The sequence below is a fragment of the Scardinius erythrophthalmus genome (genome assembly GCF_964197995.2).
Source record: "Scardinius erythrophthalmus genome assembly, chromosome: 23".
Lineage (NCBI taxonomy): Eukaryota > Metazoa > Chordata > Actinopteri > Cypriniformes > Leuciscidae > Scardinius > Scardinius erythrophthalmus.
The window spans coordinates 2,254,554-2,273,450 of record NC_138243.1 but is presented as its reverse complement, the minus strand read 5'-3'; the positions used below and the strand labels follow the sequence as shown (position 1 = coordinate 2,273,450).

At 40.0% G+C, this 18,897-nt stretch overlaps 1 protein-coding gene across 1 annotated transcript; it reads right to left on the bottom strand.

Moving 5' to 3' along the window:
- Positions 1–1,520: 1,520 nt before the first annotated feature.
- On the bottom strand, positions 1,521–4,426 carry LOC308683330 (uncharacterized protein). The gene is made up of 5 exons (XM_081353753.1): positions 3,465–4,426; positions 3,058–3,136; positions 2,864–2,929; positions 2,565–2,699; positions 1,521–2,479 (listed from the first exon to the last, which is right to left on the bottom strand). Exons 1-5 carry the CDS (start codon positions 3,477–3,479, stop codon positions 2,436–2,438), a joined length of 339 nt encoding a protein of 112 aa, XP_081209879.1. The 5' UTR covers positions 3,480–4,426; the 3' UTR covers positions 1,521–2,435.
- Positions 4,427–18,897: the final 14,471 nt, after the last annotated feature.

The window sequence follows — 18,897 nt, the reverse complement described above, 5'->3', positions numbered from 1 at the left end:
GTTATAGAATATACATATTACAAGCATGTTAATAATGTTATTTTCTTTAAATGGAGATGGTGTGTTAAAGAAGCACTGGTTTCAGTGAATGAGTATGGGGGGTTGGGTTTTAATTGGTAATGGAATTTTTTTAATGGGTGATTTATAATCGAATGTGTTAAGAACATGGTTTATATATGTTTTTTTATTTCTTAAAAACATGTGTTTAATGTGAATGTGAAGGAATAATGTATATCTACATTTTTATTCCATGTCAAGTATGAGCTCTTATACTCAGGCAGAAGATAAAGGGGACCCCAATGTAAACTAAATATTTCTAAACTATAGGCCTAATTTAAACCTACCTCAATTAAAACTTTAAATAATGTTGCTTGAGGCTGCAGCGGTTGTGCATAGCTTCATTATATAATGCATATAGAGTTGTGTTTAGGTTGCTTTTGTGAAAGATGAGCAATAGATTGTGGCTGTGATGTGCTTCAGTCTGGCTACATATGTATCACTTTGTTTATGTTGTTTTTTTATTGTAGGTATATGTAAGATGTATGATAAAATAATAGCAAACACATCGTTGGAAAGGTCTCAACCTCGACAGTAACATCAGTCTGAAGAGGATACATTACTCCTGCTTTGAAATATTTACCTCTGAACCTTGAATCCGGTACATGTTTAAAGGCTTGTCATTTAGCAACAGAAAGTTCTACACACACACACACACACACACATAGGACCAGCTGTTATAGAAAGCTCTGGACCTTAGCTGTCATGCAGATATGGGCTCCAAAGTTTACCCACTGTAAGCACTGTCAAATATGGTAATAAGCTATTTTCACCTATTTAACGATTCGATTTTTAAAATCTGATGATACCAGTGTGTTCCCCATCCCAAAAAAACACAAGGTGTGTCCAAAATTGTACACTGCCAACTTCTACTTATGAGAAATATACCAATATATTTTAAAACTACAACTACCACTAGAGACGCGCCACAGAACCTGTTACAAAGCTAGTGTTACTTGTAGTTCTTCCGGTGTGGGTGGATGGACTCATTCGGCTCCCCTGTTTTTCTGCTGTCTGCTGTGAATTGGCTTCAACTAAACTCAAAAAGCTCAAAACTGAGCAACGTGTTGTTGTTGGTGACAGAAACACTGATTAAATATGTACATTAAAGCGCTACTGTTGTTAAAGACCCGCTGACCTGCATTGCATTGTGGGATATGGGCTTTGCATGACTGAAATAATATTATTAAAATAAAGTAATGAATGCCATGATAACATCTAAATAAATGTTGATAGATGCAGCGTTATAGTTTTAAAAATATCAACAAACAAAGCAATCCAGTTTCCCTGGCAATAAGACCGAAATTATAACATTAAAAGAAATACATATAAACCATGATAAGATCTCGTGAATAAATGTTATCTGTGTATCCATGTAAGATGGATCAAGGAGGAGGAAACTGTTACGACGAAATCTCTTCTTCCCCAAGGAAATTGTAGACATTTTACTTAAGACAACACACCACATTTCAGGCATTTATTAGCTTATACAACCGCAAAAACAACACACATAAGAGACACGTAACAAAAATCACTCAGACAAATGTAAAAGGTGAAGTAAAAATCACTCAGACAAATGTAAAAGGTGAAGAGCATGTCAAGTGATTAAAAGGCCTGGTAGGGACTGACCCTGTGATGCATGATGGGCAGCGATGGAGTGATTTGCAGTAGTGGTAATGCAAAAGAAAACAGTGCAGGGATTTAATCCGTGCAAAGCTGTGCATGTTAAATATGACTGTGGAAAACACAAGAGTGTGAGCATAATAGTATTGCTTAACAAAAACAATACAAAGAAGATAAGATAAATAGATAAATAGATCAACAGAAACTTAAAAAAAGATTATACAAGTCAACAGGGGTAAATGTTGGGACCACAGTCCAGAATGTGTAGAGGGGCTAATGTAGCCTGTAAGACAGTCAAATGGATAGTGGATACTAGACAATAGACAAAGTGATGTGATGGTTGGGGAGAGACTCGTGCTGAAAGTCCATTTCTCCACTACCCTTTTGTGTGATATTGAGTTGCTGGTTTGCCCTGGGGACAAAGGACCTCCTCATTGTTAAACATGACAGAAGACTGTTACTGCAAATTATCCTCGGTTTGTTAAATGATTGACTCCAGCTCCATGTCAAACACAGAGCCAGCTTTCCTTACCAATCCCAGCAGCCCTCTTCTTAATGCTGCCTCCCCAGCACAGCATAAAGGACTCTGGCCATGACAATACTGTTAAACTTGCTCAGAGTCACTACTGCTATGGTATTCCTCAGAATCACTATCAAAGTGATTTTCTGTTTCAGTCAGGACTTGAACATAACAGTTCTTTGCATGCTTTGCCAGGCTGTTGCTTGCTTGCTTGCTTGTTCTTCATCGTCAAGCTCTATAGACCTGGGATACCATCTTGAAGCAGGCCCCACGTCTCACCTTGCATGTTGAAACACATTGAGCCTTTATTAATTAGAACCTTTCAGAAATATTGTAATGTATGCCAAGTGTAACAAATACATACCTGATGTCACATTAGAAAGCTGGGATGACATCTGCTTCAGGGTGTCTGCACGGGTGCAATGCTTGTTCATCTCTGCAATACGAATCCTCTTCTCCTCCTCAAGTCTCCTTACTGCCATGACTACAGTATGTAGATCTAAGGACAAAGAGGAAGGCGTTCGAGTCTGGAATACATAGATGAACAAATTGGTTGTATTTAAGATTAGTATTTAAAGATTTTCTTGGGTTACAATCGAGGCATGACAGATCTTGTGCCACTATGTGACTATTTCACATTAGTCTACGGAATTCTGTACATACCACCGTGTGTAAGCTGCCATGGCCAAACAATCTCGTCAGATAGAACGGTGTCCAAGGTCAGGTTTTCTGCATTAGGAACCAAGGTGTTATACTTTTACACTACACAATACATTTTTTTCCCTCCCTGATCTTTCAACAGATCCAGGCACGTCCTTTGCATCCGACATTATCTTTATAAAGACGCTGGGACCTACCTCCTCTTAACACTTGCCTCCAGCTCCTCAATTCGGCTGGCAACAGCGGCAACATCAGCATCATTTGGGGATGTTGTTGCTGAGAGGAAGAAATGAAGAGATAAGAAATATGCTTCTTGATTCCATGAAAAAATATTATTTCTGGTATATGAGCAAAATAAAGACTCAACAATCTTTTCATATTTCTATGTAACTGAGAGGCTAAACTTGTAGCTAAGGTTGAGTATAGCTAGATAGTTAGGTTCTTTATTGTACCCCTGAGGATAATCTTGTCCACACGTCATCAGCAATCAGAGTATGTGCTCTTTGACACTGATTACAATGAGCCTCTTTGGAATTGCAGCCAAGCTTAGTCAGAAGTGATACATCAAGCACCATATAAAACAGTATAAAACAGTGTACTCTACCTTCTGCCCACTCATTGATATCAATGATCCAGCCCTCCAGTTGATTGTCTGTGATGTCCATTTCCGTTTTCTTGGCCTCCAGGTTATGCAACTGGCATCGCAGGGCTATTGTGGCTTTCAAACACAAATGACAATGAGGGAAGTGCTTATAACTTTGACTATTGTTGATAAGGATTGTAAAGTACCTTCACTATTAGAAAACCACATACAACACTGATTAAATATACAGTATATTCATATACAGTGCTATGCATAAGTTTAGACACCCATGCTAAAGTTGACTAAAAAGAGGAATAAAAAATCATCTTTTGGAAATTGAACTTAATGCCTTAATTAAAAAAATTAGGAAAAATCCAACCTTTAAGGACACCAATTTTCTTTGTGAATGAATAATGTATCGTAAATACATAAATGTTCTTCCTTAAAATACAGGGTGCATAAGTCTGGACACCCCTATGTTAAATTCCCATAGAGGCAGGCAGATTTTTATTTTTAAAGGCCAGTTACTTCATGGATCCAGGATACTATGCATCCTGATAAAGTTCCCTTGGCCTCTGGAATTAAAATAGCCCCACATTATCACATAACCTTCACCATACCTAGAGATTGGCATGGAGTACTTTCCATAAGATCATCTCTCAATGCAAATCAAACCAGCTATTAGGCTAACTGAAATAAAACCATGCCAATCTGACCTGCTTGTTTTCGGGATGATCTGGGCCTGCCGTAAGTAATGTTCCCATCACTGTCCCTCTTAATCCACCTAACATCTTGCTTGCTGTTTGATGGATGACTGGTGAAGGGTTTTGCTTCCTTGTGCATGCTAATGAGCTGTTGTAGGTGAGCCTGATGTTCAGCTTGATCGACAAGGTTTGCTGAAGTCCTGCGGTGTCAGGAGCAGAACCGGCACCGGAGCGCACTCTCACAGCTGATGCTGAAACTACAGCCAGACCAGCCAAGCACTATCTGGCCCACCCAAATTATAAAATTACAAAAACAAAATTACATTACCTATTGGAAAGATGCTACTAAATCACAAAAGAAGATGGAACTCTATTTACACCTGAAAAGAGATTATAAAAAGAAAGAGCATAAAGTGAGAAAAACCCTGACCAAATACAGGCTGAGTGACCACTGTCTGAATGTAGAGAGAGGACGGCACAGGCAGTGATGGCAGCCGAGAGAGCAGAGACTGTGTTCACTGTGCTCTCAGAGAGGTGTGTGTGTGTGTGTGTGTGTGTGTGTGTGTGAACAGAGACTGTGTTCACTGTGCTCTCAGAGAGGTGTGTGTGTGTGTGTGTGAACAGAGACTGTGTTCACTGTGCTCTCAGAGAGAGGTGGAGACAGAAGAACACTTCCTGATACACTGTGATCACTATCACAGTATTAGATCGGACTATTTTACTAGATTCCAGCAACTAGAACCAAATTTTATGGTATTACCAAATTCAGAAAAAATAAATCATATTTTGGGAGAGAACTCTAGCTCAATCACAACAGCAGCAAAATATGTAACAGCCACAAACTACGAGAGTCAGCCAGTGGACTAAACTAAAGTCAGAATCATTCTTATCTTGTCTGAATGTTGGTACAAATGTACAAAGGTGTTTTTTTTTCTTGTTTTTATAAATGTATTCATGCAATTGTTTACTGATTGATTTATTGAATTTATTGATTATTTGTTCATTGCTTATGTAATGGCCAATGCTTTGACAATACTGTGCAAGTCATGCCAATAAAGCTCATTTGAATGTCATTTGAATTTCTATCTATCTATCTATCTATCTATCTATCTATCTATCTATCTATCTATCTATCTATCTATCTATCTATCTATCTATCTATCTATCTAAGATCTCAGAGTTACAGGGTTAACAACAACGTTAGATCTTGTGTGCGTTGAAAGTAACAGCATTTGTTGTTTCTTGCTAGAACAATGGAATGAGTTAGTTATTTGCAACACGGTCTCACCCCATTCGTCATGTCCTGCCGTTTGGTCATTTCCCCCTCTCGTCCGTAAGCCGACGTTGAGGGTACTCCCTCTTCGTCACTTGACACCGTAGAGGGTTGTCCGATAGATTTGAATGCAAATCCTTCATGTTTGGATTGTGACGAAAGGGGGTTAGCCGGGGGCGGGCTCAAGATGGCGGAGAGAGCAGACGCATTGTGAATAGCTCAGAGTAGCAAAGCCTTGAAAATCAACAGAATTAACTTTTAACTCAACAAACCCCCGAAATATCAGATGTAAAATTGTAGGAAACTTATCATAATAATTCAGAAACGTGTGAGTAACCCAGAGCACCTCCTGGAATACGATATTGCAAAACCACCTTCCAAACCACCAGCACCACAGAAAAAGTCAAAACCAGACGATGTCGTGACTGCTGGAGCCCATGCTGAAGACGCCTCTAACGCTGTGATCCTGGCTGCTATCGGCACTCTTCAAAACATAAGATAAGATAAGATAAGATAAGATAAGATAAGATAAGATAAGATAAGATAAGAAAACTTTATTGTCTGTCACAAGTGACAGAAATTGGTCTTTGACAAGGCAGGCTCAGATAACATAAAAACACATACAAAAAGAAAACATAAATGATTTTATGTTAATAAATGAACATGATGCAGGACTTCAAAGCGGAGCTAAAGCAGAACACACTGACCATAGCCAACATCGCGAAAGCGGTAGAGTTTAACTAGGTGAAACAACTGAAAGAGGAGAACACAGATCTGGGGAAAAGGGCAGCAGAAGTGGAAAAAAGAGCTGTAGAGTTGGAGCATTATAAAAGAAGATGGAACCTGCGAGTAAATGGCTTACAGGAGGGAAAAGACGAAAACACATGACAAATCATCTCTGATATCATCGGAAAGATTGTGTCTCACTGGAGGGAGAAGATGGATTTCATCCTGGATTCGACTGGGGCCGAGTAACATCAACTGCCCTCGTCAGATCATCATGTAGTTCACAGGACGCCACTTCAGGGACGAACTCTGGCGGATCACCAAACTTCACCCTGTCTGCAAGGATCTCAACATCCGCTTTGCAGAAGACCTCACCAAGGAAGACAGAGAGGCACGGAGGGCTGTGTGGCCGAAAGTTGAACAAGCAAGGAAGGCAGGACTAAACACAGTGTTCCGGGGCCCCCATGCTATCATTAATGGACAAAGAGTCTCACCATAGACACAACTATCCGGGGTTTTTGAATCCCGAAAACAAGTGAGCTTGAATGTAAACGTATTCTCTGGGTTTTGCTACTATTATATATTCCTGATAGGAAACTTCTACTGTTGTTTTGAGTAAGTTCAGCAATCCGTTGTTGTTGATTGTTTATTAATATATATTTTTTTCTATGTTCAGTTTAAGGGGTCTAAGGTGTTTTTGGGGTCCTTGAGATGTTCTGACATGCCCTGACATTTGTGCTTTTTTCAGTTGCTTATAAACATTAATGGCAAAGGTGTAATTACACTCTATTTAGCACAAACATGGCTACCATAATATGTGAGCAACATGAATGTACATGTTTGCATTTTTGAGAGAATAATGTTTATGCATGGTTATTGAAAAAACTAAAAATTAAAGTTTCTGAAATAAGGCCACAAAACACATACTAAATATGTGTCCACAAGACTTTTGACTAATGGTTGCCTAGAGTTTTTTCTTCAAAATGATGTGAAAATCATCCTGCCTAATCATTCACATAACACAATACATTGATTTAAATTTTGCAAAACACTTTCTATTTTGAAAGGCAATATGCGGAGTGGGCGTCAACGATCCAACACCATCATTCATATTTAGTGATTCACACCTGAGGAGACAATGGGGCCCGCATACATATTGAGCCATTCATTCAGTTGTGTCGCTGAGCCACAAGAAAGAATGCAAGAGCAACAGTTGGGAGCATCTCAATTTTTTTTTTCACAAATTGTGCTTGCAAATTGGCCTATAATATCCAAGGAAAACATGTCTAGTAATTGTGCAGTTAATTCTCATACTGTATTTTCAGTTTTGGAATATTTATCCTCTCCCCAAATTTGTCACTAATAAAACACAATAAAAATTATTTAAAGAAAAGGCTTATATTTACCTTTTAATAGTTTGTTTACATCTACCTTGTAAATATATATATATTTTTATTAAAAAGGTTACAATTACAACAACAATTCAAGTGTAATCTTTTTTTGTAAAAACTAAAGTATACATTTTATCATACATATTTCAAAGTTAAGGTTTCATTACTTGAATATAGCCTAGGCTACATTGGAATAAACACTATAACATATTATTTGATTACTTTATTTTTGACAAAACATACTATATTTAACATATGAGCAAAAATTGGCAAACAAAAGCTTATTTGAGGTGGCAGATATTTTACAGTAAAAATGTATAATCTATCCAAAACTAATCAACGAAATGTTGTCTTTCATATGTCTGTAACATAGGTCTTTCGTTTTTATTATAAGAAATATAAATGGTGTAGTATACTTGAATAACAGGAGGAAACGTTTGTCAGCTTGTGAATCTTTACTGAACAAGGCAACATCGACGTACATCTAGCTCAGTCAACAACAGTGAACATACTGGCCAAAAACACATATATCCCCCCAACAGCCACGCCCTCCCCAGGCCTCTTAAAGGAACCTCACTATTTCCATAGTCAGTCAATACATTACACCCCTTTTCCCCAGTCCACAAAGTCTGAAAATCTTCTTGGAGGGCAATGCTCTCTTACAGAGTACCTCCGAGAATGAGGGGAATCAGACATGCCCTCAATTCCAGCTCCAGTAAGGTCAACATCAGGGTTTCCCACATCTAGCGCAGGCGGCGGTAACTCAAGCATTTCAGCCCCTGGGGACTCAGGCGGATGTGCAGTATAGCCATCCGGCTCAGGCCTTGATTGGTCGGACAAGGGTGCCGTCCTGTCCAGCAGCTGATCAACATGTCGTCTGTGCATTTGCCCATCACCCGCTCTGACCTTGTATGACAGGGGACCTGTGACATCCACAATGATTCCAGGCATCCACTTAGAATCTCTGGAGTAGCTTCTTATGTACACCAAGTCCTTAGGTTTAAACTCTCTGACTGTGCCAGGGCATTTTTCAGCATTCAGCTCCTGTCTGCGAAGCATATCACCATCATGATCAGGGTGCAGACGATCCATGGTGAGTCGCCGATTCATGAGCAACTCAGCAGGACTTTTCCCAGTTGATGAATTGGCTGTGACGTGCTGTGACAACAAGAAACGAGCGAGTCTGGTCTGCCACTCGCCCTTGGTGATGCGAGACAGGGCCTCCTTGGTTGTCTGCACCATGCGTTCAGCTTGACCATTTGAGCTTGGGTGATAAGGTGCTGTAGTGACATGTCGAATGCCGTTGCGCTCTGCAAATTCTTGGAATTCTGCAGAGGTGAACGAAGCACCATTGTCTGACACTATGACGTCGGGCAACCCATGTGTGGCAAAAAGCAGTCTCATTGTGTGGATGACGGCCGATGATGACATGGAACTCATCAGAGACACCTCCAGCCACTTGCTATGTGCATCAACCACTATGAGGCATATTTTGCCCTGAATAGGGCCTGCGAAGTCAATATGCAGCCGGGACCATCTTTTTGTTGTCCACTCCCAAGGGTGAACTTTTGCCTTAGGTGGTGCATGACGTGACATCTGACAGGTTTCACATGCTTTAACAGTCTCCTCAATGTCTCGGTCCATGCCCGGCCACCACACATAACTCCTTGCGAGTCCCTTCATGTGTACAATGCCCGGGTGCGCGTCATGCAACATAGCCAGTATTTCTCTCCTCGCCAAGCAGGGAACAACCACACGGCTTCCCCATAGCTAACAGTTCTTATGTGCAGAGAGTTCATGGCGGCGAAAAGGAATGGTTTGAACCGGCTATCCATTACATCAGCCGGCCACCCATGCAGCACCCAGCGCATTACACGTGCCATGACAGAGTCCTTTAGTGTAAGGTTAGTAATTCGCTAAGCATGCATGGGTGCTTCTGGCACCATTTCAAGTAGCAAAACTTCCAATGGTGGTGGTGTAACAGCATCAGATGCCGGCAAGGGTAAGCGACTCAGGGCGTCAGCATTGCCCATTTGTTTGCCCGGTCGGTAGCACAGCTCATAGTCGTAAGATCCAATGATCAAACTCCAACGCAGCATCCGTGGTGAAAGGATGGCAGGCATTGGCTTGGAATGGTGCAGGAGTCCCAGCAGGGGTTTGTGGTCTGTAAAAATCACAAAATGGCGGCCTGCGAGATATTGGTGTAACTTTCTTACTGCAAAAACAACTGCCAATACTTCCTTATCAATTTGGGCATAATTCCGCTCAGTGGTGGTCATTGTTCTGGAAGCAAAGCAAATGGGTCTCTCCTGGCCGTCACATTCCATGTGGAATAATAAAGCACCAAGCCCATAGGGTGAGGCGTCGCAAACCACTGCCAAGGGTTTCTTTTCATCATAGTGCACCAGCACTTTATCCGTTTGCAGCAACTCTTTTGCTTGAGCATATGCCATCTTGTGCTTCGCTCCCCACTGCCATGTAGCAGACTGGTCTAGAAGGCGGTGCAGGGGTTCCAGGACGGTGGCCTTATTGGGAAGAAAACAGCTGTAAAAGTTAAGCAGCCCCAAGAATGCCTGAAGTTCTGTTTTGTTCTGTGGGGGCGGAGCATTTTGGATAGCTTCCACTTTCTCACGGGTTGGCTTGATGCCATCTTTATCCACTCTAAACCCCAAGAACTCCATTTGAGTTGCAGCAAACATGCTTTTCTCTTTTTTTCTTCCATGGTTTTGCCCGAAATCAGGATGTCATCCAGGTATGGCTGGACTCCTGGAATTCCTGCGAGCAAATTGTCCATAAATCTTTGAAATATTGAAACGGCCATTGACACCCCAAATTGCAACCGTCGAGCCCGGAAAAGCCCACGGTGAGTGCTAATAGTCAGTCGGCTGCGTCACCATCCACTGGAAGCTGCTGATAAGCTTGTTTCAAATCAAGTTTAGTGAAAACTACTCCTCCAGCTAGCTTCGAGAACAGCTCAGATGCTGTGGGTATAGGGTACACGTCAGGCTTAACAGCTGTATTCACAGTACAGCGGTAATCACCGCAAATTCTCAAACCCCCATCTTTTTTTGCTACAGCCACTATAGGTGTGGCCCACCTTGCATGGCGAACAGGTTCAAAGATTCCTTGAGCCACCAATTTGTCCAACTCCTCGTCCAGCTGGGGCTGTAAAGCAAAAGGAACTGGACGGTCCTTAAAGAAACGTGGAGTAATTGTGGAATCAATGTCAATAGAGATCGGGGGGGTCCGGCAAACCCCAATTTCCTGAAAAACCTCTGAATATTCAGTCAGTATTTTCTCTATGGACTGCAGCTGTACACCGTGTACTCCTTCCACTGATATTCCCAGGGCGTCAAACCAGTCCCGTCCCAACAGACTAGTGCCCTGGCCCTGGATGACGAACAAAGGCAGTGTGTTTCGTGTTCCTTTGTACGTTACCTCCACAAATATTTTTCCCTTCACTTCCAAGGTAGCCTGTGACCACTGCTTAAGTATTCCATTGTTTGCATGTATTTCAGGGGGTTGGAAGGGCCACAATGAATGATAGGTATGCTCACTAATCAAGGAACAGGCCGCTCCTGAATCCACTTCCATTGTGTGTGCTTGTTTGTTCAGTATAACAGTGGCCAGATATGGCCTCTGCCCCCCTCTTTCTGCTTTAGTAGTGGTGCTGTAAACAGAGTATTCATTATTTTCCTTGCGTGTTATAATGTTGGTGTAACGTTCTTCTGAGCTGGTTGCATCCTTGTCAGTACCATGTTTAGTCTTTGTTAAACATACACGAGATATGTGTCCTCTTTTTTTACAGTAATGGCACACAGCAGTGGAAAACCTACAGCTTTGCGGGGTGTGCTGACCACCACATCTGAAGCATGGCTTGTCACGTGTAGGATTTCCATTTGAAACTGCTGTCTTATGTACTGATGCATGTGCATGGGCTGCATAATGAACATCGTCCTCCAGCCGTGATTCGTTTTGATGCTGACGAAGTAGGCGAGCATTTAACAATGCTGTTTCAGCAGCTAGTGCCTTGTCTTCTGCCTCTTTAAAGGGGTACTTCACCTCTGGGAAGATGAATGTGTATTTAAAATAGGTCATTTATGTAGAAGAAATGTGAAGAAATTTTTTAATTTGGAGCTTTCTAGCCTGAGAAAAGCCAGAAAATGTATTTTTGGCTTATGTGAATGAAAGACAACAACTCCCAGAATGCACTTGCTTCGCTGCCCTAGGAGGCCACGCCTACCGGTTAGAGAGCACAGTTGAAAACAACAAGAAGGTTAGGCTACTAACTTAGTGAGTCTCCGTGACGAGTTTACCCGTGATTTCGAGATCGCACAAAATGTCCGGGATTCGGCTTTTGCGTTCAACAGTCGCCATTCATCATGTTTACTGTGGCGAGCAGGACGAGGCTGACGGCCGCGGGAGAACAGCGTGAGGCCGGTGGTGTGATTACTGAGACGCGCCGGTCTCGCATCTCTCACGGAGGAGCGGGAATTTTCTTAGCAATGGTAAAACGCACATCAACCGATGACTTGTTTAGCGTTCATGTAAACACTACATTCAGACTCACCGATCAGAATGAATTCAGTTAGATTGAAACAATGTAAACAATTAATGGCGACCGCAGAACGCAAAAGCTGAATCCCGGACATTTTGAACGATCTCGTCCGCCGGACAAGTCCGGGAAAAGGAGGATGGTAACCCCTACTACTCAGCTTTCTCCTACTACTCAGCTTTCTCCTACTATTCAGCTTTCTCAACAGAACAAGAGCCTGCTAGCTTAGCTTCCAAAGCTGACACTGTGTTCTGTGAGTGAGATGAGATCCCACCCTGTATGGGCGGGCTGAAAACATGCGGAACAACGCCTTCTACTGGCTGTAGTCTTTAGCCTCTGGCCAGAAAATCCTCCGATGACGCAAAATGACGATTTTTGCGTCATCGGAGGATTTTTTCCAGACAAAAAATACATAAATCTCTCCTCTCAGGGGGATATGAGGGTGGAAAGCATGGTAATTCGACAATACTACAGGTTTTCTACTAATACAAAGCTTAATGCTAAATCCTGAAGTAACCCTTTAAATGTTAGTGTAGGTTCAGCCAGCAGGCGTCGCTGTAGCGCTTCATCCATAACCCCGCACACGATTCTATCACGCAGCATTGCTTCTAACTGATCCCCAAAAGCACAGTGCACAGAAAAACGTCGAAGCTCAGCAATGTAGTTTGAAATGCTTTGATTAGGTTTCTGTTTACAATTGTGAAAGTGAAAATGTTGAACAATCTCTGATGGCGCTGGGCTGTAATGGCGTTTTAAGGCAGCGACAATGTTTGCATTAGACACAGTGGAGGGTTGCGTTGGGGCAAACACTGAACGTAACGTGGAATACGTTTTTGCACCACACACACTGAGCAGCACGGAGCGTTTTTTTGCATCATCCTCAATATCATTTGCATGAAAAAAACATTCCAGTCGTTCTGTGTATTCTTCAAAAGAGTTACTTGAGCATTCGTCAAACTCTTCAATACGGCCGAGTGTAGTCATGTTCACTTCCAGATGGCAAATTATTTCACTCACTTGAAAAGTCGCACCATATGACCTTATCTGCACACAGTCGGTCCGAATCCGCTCGTCGCCAGTGTAGTATACTTGAATAACATGAGGAAACGTTTGTCAGCTTGTGAATCTTTACTGAACAAGGCAACATCGACGTACATCTAGCTCAGTCAACAACAGTGAACATACTGGCCAAAAACACATATATCCCCCCAACAGCCACGCCCTCCCCAGGCTCTTAGCCTCTTAAAGGAACCTCACTATTTCCATAGTCAGTCAATACAATACAAATGTTAATTTGCAGTTTAATATGTTGCTTATACAAATACATTTTATTTCAACATATTTCAGTCGATTTTTACTCAGTATAGCAATACAGTTTGCTAAAAGCGAAACATTCATTCACACACAGAAACGCGATTCAAATTTAAACCGTCTTTTTGCCTGTTGTGGTAAACAGCGCGCATCTCTGCCGTTCATTCATTCACACACAGAAACGCGATTCACTTGAGAATGAAAATAAAAATAAAATTACAGTATTCCATAGCTCAGGATCCGTTGTCCTCGAAATACCAGCACTTCTGAGGTACATTTTCCATTATTATTATTACGATAGTATTATTCCTCACAGCGCCGCGAGACGGTGTAAACAAGTACAATGATCTGAATAAACTTGATGTGTTTTCTCCAGCTGATATGTGGGGCGTTCACAGGTTTGCGTGGATTGCCTCAGTCATTTGCGTTTGAATAGTGCGCGGTCTCAAATTAAAAATAATGAGCTGAGATGAGAACGACTGACATCTCTCTCTTTTCATACAGATTGCATAAACTGAGAATATTTGTTTTTTTTATAAAAATTACTTCATTTTAAAGAAGAATTCAAGCTTCATGCCTGTGTGCCTGTGTGACTGTTTGACTGAGTATTCGCTGAGTTATGTTTCATTTTCGGACGGGTTTCAGAATGGACTTAACTGACAGAGAGAAGGCAGAACTCGCTTCGTGTTTATTTTTCTTTATTTGGCAAAAAGCACAACACTTTGTTTTTATTGTGAGTATACACAAAAAAAAAAAAATACACACTTCGATTGGTGTATGAAACTCCTATGGAAAATCAAAGTCAACAGATTATTTATGAGTCTCTTTTACACTGATAAAAAAAAAAAAGTGAGCTGGTATCGCTGGCGATACCGCCGACCTCAGGGGGTTAAAGAGTAACATTTCTCTAATTTCTGTTAATGCAAGGGGTTTAAGAGAGGTGTTTGTTGTTTTAAGCCCCTAACGGCGCCTTTCAGGCAGCGAGGGGATGGGTAGGTTAAAGGTTGAGGGTATGGTTAGCTGCCTCTAAGGAGCCATTGGGGGCTTAAAACACCATCGAGCTAATTTGCCTAGCTCGAGGTGTTTTGCTTCATCCAGGAACAAATTTTAGTTTTTTTTTTTTTAGAATAAATAATAATTTCTAACTATTTTTTTTTTGTAGAAATAGTAGAGAATTTACCAAAGTAGTTAATTAATTGACTTGTAGCAAACAATTTTCGACCACTTACAAATGCGTAAAAAAATGTCTCCCCTTAGGTACTAAAGTTTTTCAATTTTGAAACGGCTAAAGCAGTGGTTCTCAACCTTTTTTGGGCCAGCGCCCCCTTATCCAATATCCAGGTCCCTGAACGCCCCCCACCCTCAAACTAATGAGCGACCAGGAACGAATGAGAGTTAACAGATGAAATGTGCAAAATTGCACATTATTTTTGAATTAAATTGAATTGTATTAATACAATGGAACTACACTCCACAATAATTAATCCAAAAAACAAGCTATAAACTGCATTGGCATAGCAATACAAGTTTTTCTCACATGATTTTTGGTAAATCTGTGGTGGGTGGACCTCAGGCCTTCTAGGGGGGTTCGGGGGCATGCCCCCCCCGTAACAAAATTTTGTGCATTTTAATGTTTAATTCATCAATCTGGTGCACTTTGAGAGTTCAAAATTAAAAGCGCCAATCCATATTCACTGTGCAAATTAAAGAAAAATTCAAACCTCTTTTAGTTTTGCATGTCTACATTACACTACTACATAATAATAGTTATAATATTAATCCATGACAGTAATAGCCATATATTGTAAAACAAATGCACTGAAAAATAAAGGACGGTCATTAAAGTGGTAATGTTTGCACTTAGGTTTAATTATGCATTTAGGAGAGTATTGCAAGAAGCTGCTTTCATTAACCTTACTTTCGAAAAATAAATAAATACAATCATGATTTTTCATGAAAAATTATGTTAGAATTGTAGGCCTAAAATACCTTGGTTGTTGTCATCAATGGTAATTACAATTAATTTGGTTTGTCGTGATTAATTTGTGTTCATAATCAGTAAACAAAATCTTCTAACAAGATTAAACACATATGAACAATTAAATTATTATTGTATTATTAATTATTTTTATATCTTGAAACTACCCAAGCAGCATTTCGCGCTCAGATGTGACGGCGGAATGAATAGGCTACATTACCAAAATGTGATTGCAGAATATATTTAAATTATCCATCAAATTGTCATTTTCTCCGTACTGACTTGCGAGTTAACAATAATGCCTGACCAGTAAATTACTTGGTGAACAAAGAAAACATTTTGGCATTAGGGATTGGAATGCCTAAAAATGTAAAAGTTTTACCTTATAAATAGAATTTAGTTTAATTAATTTTAAAATTCGTCGCCAGAGTGAACGGGAACATGATTTATTGAGAATATTTGAAAAAATGTAAGTGTTTCTTAAGACAATACTTTTTAATGGCTTGTCAACTTTCCATTCCTCCGCTGCATGATTCTAGGCACCACTAGATTGTTGCATTTTTGAGCACGTGATTGCTGATTCTTCTCAGCGCTGGATTGTAGTCAGTGCTTGAGCGCTGGTCTATGACTGGAAAAATAATAGAATCGTTGCAAAAGTAACGATAGGCTACATGTTGCATTAAACTGGAAGATTTTAGAATGTTAGGGATTCTAAACTTTTGAATAAGAAATAATATTAAGTCGTTAAAATACAACTCGTCAAAACTCCGCGAATTACAACAAGCGTATTGGTGAGAACTGAGAACACTCACAGCATACACACACCCGAACTTGACTGCACATCATATTTTTGACATTATTGATACTGCTTTCAATCGTAATGCAATAGAAATGAACACAAAAAAACCTGCCTAGTGCCTACCTACAACACTGACGGTGGACTTGCGGTCAGGAGTAGAGCGGGTGCGGACGAATGTTTTTTTTTTGTTTTTTTTGAGCGCTGCTGAGGTATTCTTTTACGCGCACCATAGACGCGCGTGCACACACAATATGATATCACACTCTGCGCATATGTTTTACAACATAATTTAACAAAAACATAGTCCTAACACTTTTTAAATAGTCCACTTAAAGTGTTTATTACAACTAAATTACTAAATGCTTAAAATGAACAAAAGTAAATGAACAAAAATTTGCGTTATATATTTAAACTTGTGAACGCCCCCCATTAACACCTGAATGCCCCCCTTTCAAAAATCTTGCTTCCAACGCCCCCCATTGTTCTCTGAACGCCCCCTGGGGGGCGGTACCGCCCCCGTTGAGAACCACTAGGCTAAAGGCACTTTATAAAAACTGCTATAATTGTTAATAGATAATGTGAATTACTAATATTGGATATGTCTGAGTAAAATCCAACTAATGCTGTCTATTGACTTGCATGTTATCCTCATTAACAAACTTTAGACTTAGAATTATCCAAACAAAATGTCCATTATCTCTTTCTTGTGCCACCCCAAATGCATGTGACTCTTTTTTTTCTGAAAAATATGCCTATTTTTAGTTTTGTTTTGGACTCTCAATGTGACGGTAGCCATGGACTTGCATTATAATGATAATATGAATCACCAAGGACCACGGTTTCATTTAAAAATCTTCTTTACATTTCTACTGAAGAAAAAAGACAGCTACATCATAGATAGCCTGAGGGTGAATAAAAATTTTCAAATTTTCATTTTGCGTGAACTATCCCTGTAACACTAAGCTGTTATAAACACTTTCCATGATCTGTTTGATATTATTTACATTTACATTACATTTAGTCATTTAGCAGACACTTTTATCCAAAGCGACTTACAAATTAGGACTAAAATAAGCAAGTCATTGTGAAGAGGCAAAAAAACAACGCAAGATGTGCTCAAAATACGAAGTGCAGGCATTGTTCAGAGTAGCATAAGCCCGATAAGCGAGAATTTAAAGGAAAAAGGAGAATTTATTTTTAAGAGCTTAAGTGCTCACGGAAGAGAAGGGTTTTCAGCTGTCTTTTGAATGTTGCCAGGGATTCTGCGTTCCGGATGAGGGTGGGGAGAGCGTTCCACCAGCATGGAACTGTGAATGAGAATGTTCTGGAAAGTGATGTTGTGGCTCTCTGTGATGGAACCACGAGACATCGCTCTTTGACCGATCGTAGGCTTCTGGTAGGGATGTGGACTCGTAGGAGTGAGTGAAAGTAGGAGGGAGCTGAGCCTGTGATAGATCTGTAAGCAAGCGTCAATGCCTTGAACTTGATGTGAGCAGCGAGTGGTAGCCATTGCAGAGAGATGAACAGAGGAGTGAACGGGCCCTTGAGATAGATGAACGGGCCCTTTTGGGCTCATTGAAGACAAGACGAGCTGCAGCGTTCTGAATCATTTGAAGAGGTTTAATTGCACATGATGGAAGTCCAGCCAGAAGAGCATTGCAGTAGTCAAGCCTAGAAATGACCAGGGCCTGGACGAGAAGTTGTGTTGCATGCTCAGTTAGGAAAGGCCTGATCTTCCTGATGTTGTGCAGTGCAAACCTGCATGATCGAGCTGTCTTTGAAATGTGGTCTGTGAAGAATGATTGTTCTGTTTTATAGGTCAGTTTAGGGCATAACTAAGCTTTTCTTAAGCACGTCTTATAATATGTTTATTATGGTTTTATTTTAAGAATATATTAATTGTTTTTATGTGGCTCATTTTAGGGCATAACCACTAAACTGTTATAAAGCATTAGCAATATGTTTTCTATTATAAATAGTCTTTTTTCTTTCTTTTCTTTTCTAAAAAAATTCTTTTTTATAAATATATTAGTGGCTCAGTTTGGGGCGTAAAGTGTTCAGTGCAGTACAAAGAACTTTGCAAAGAGGCAGTTTGTATATTAATGGAATGGATCTTTTAAAGTTTCAGTAAATTAAATGACATTAGAAACTTTGTTCTTTTGCAAATGATTTCTCAAAAGTACATTTTTGGAATGAGGAAAATACTGTCAGTAAACTGGATGAATGTTAATAAATACTTCTAAAGCAAGTTGAACTCCTTTTGAACTCAATTTGAATCAGAACTCCTGCCATGAAAGCCTTTCTTTGTGCAGTTTTAATTTCTTGCAACTTCCCTTTCGTTCTGATGCTCTACATTGTATCTTGAGTTATTAATCTTTTTAAAATCCAAAATGCCTTTCTCTAATTGCCACTGTGCATCCTTCAGACCACCATGGTACATCTTTTAATTCTTTCTTTCCATTGTCATTAAAGAAATCTATATTGCTGCAAAAAATAATTCCTTATAGTATTTTATTATATTTTACTTCAACACTTCCATCCAAATTTATAGCCTATTATTAAATTTTTCTTCACACAAAATATAAAATCACATTTTGCACACCAATTAACGTTAATACGTTAATTGGTGTGCAAAATGTGATTTTATATTATTATTATTTTTTATTTGACACAAGTTATGTTATAGACATAACATAGTATTATTATGAGAACCCGAA

Coding starts and splice junctions, on each gene's coding strand:
- LOC308683330 (XM_081353753.1), bottom strand. Junction 2,930..3,057: donor GAGGCAAGTGTTAAGAGGAG/GTAGGTCCCAGC, acceptor TTCCTAATGCAG/AAAACCTGACCTTGGACACC. Junction 2,700..2,863: donor ATGGCAGCTTACACACGGTG/GTATGTACAGAA, acceptor CTTTGTCCTTAG/ATCTACATACTGTAGTCATG.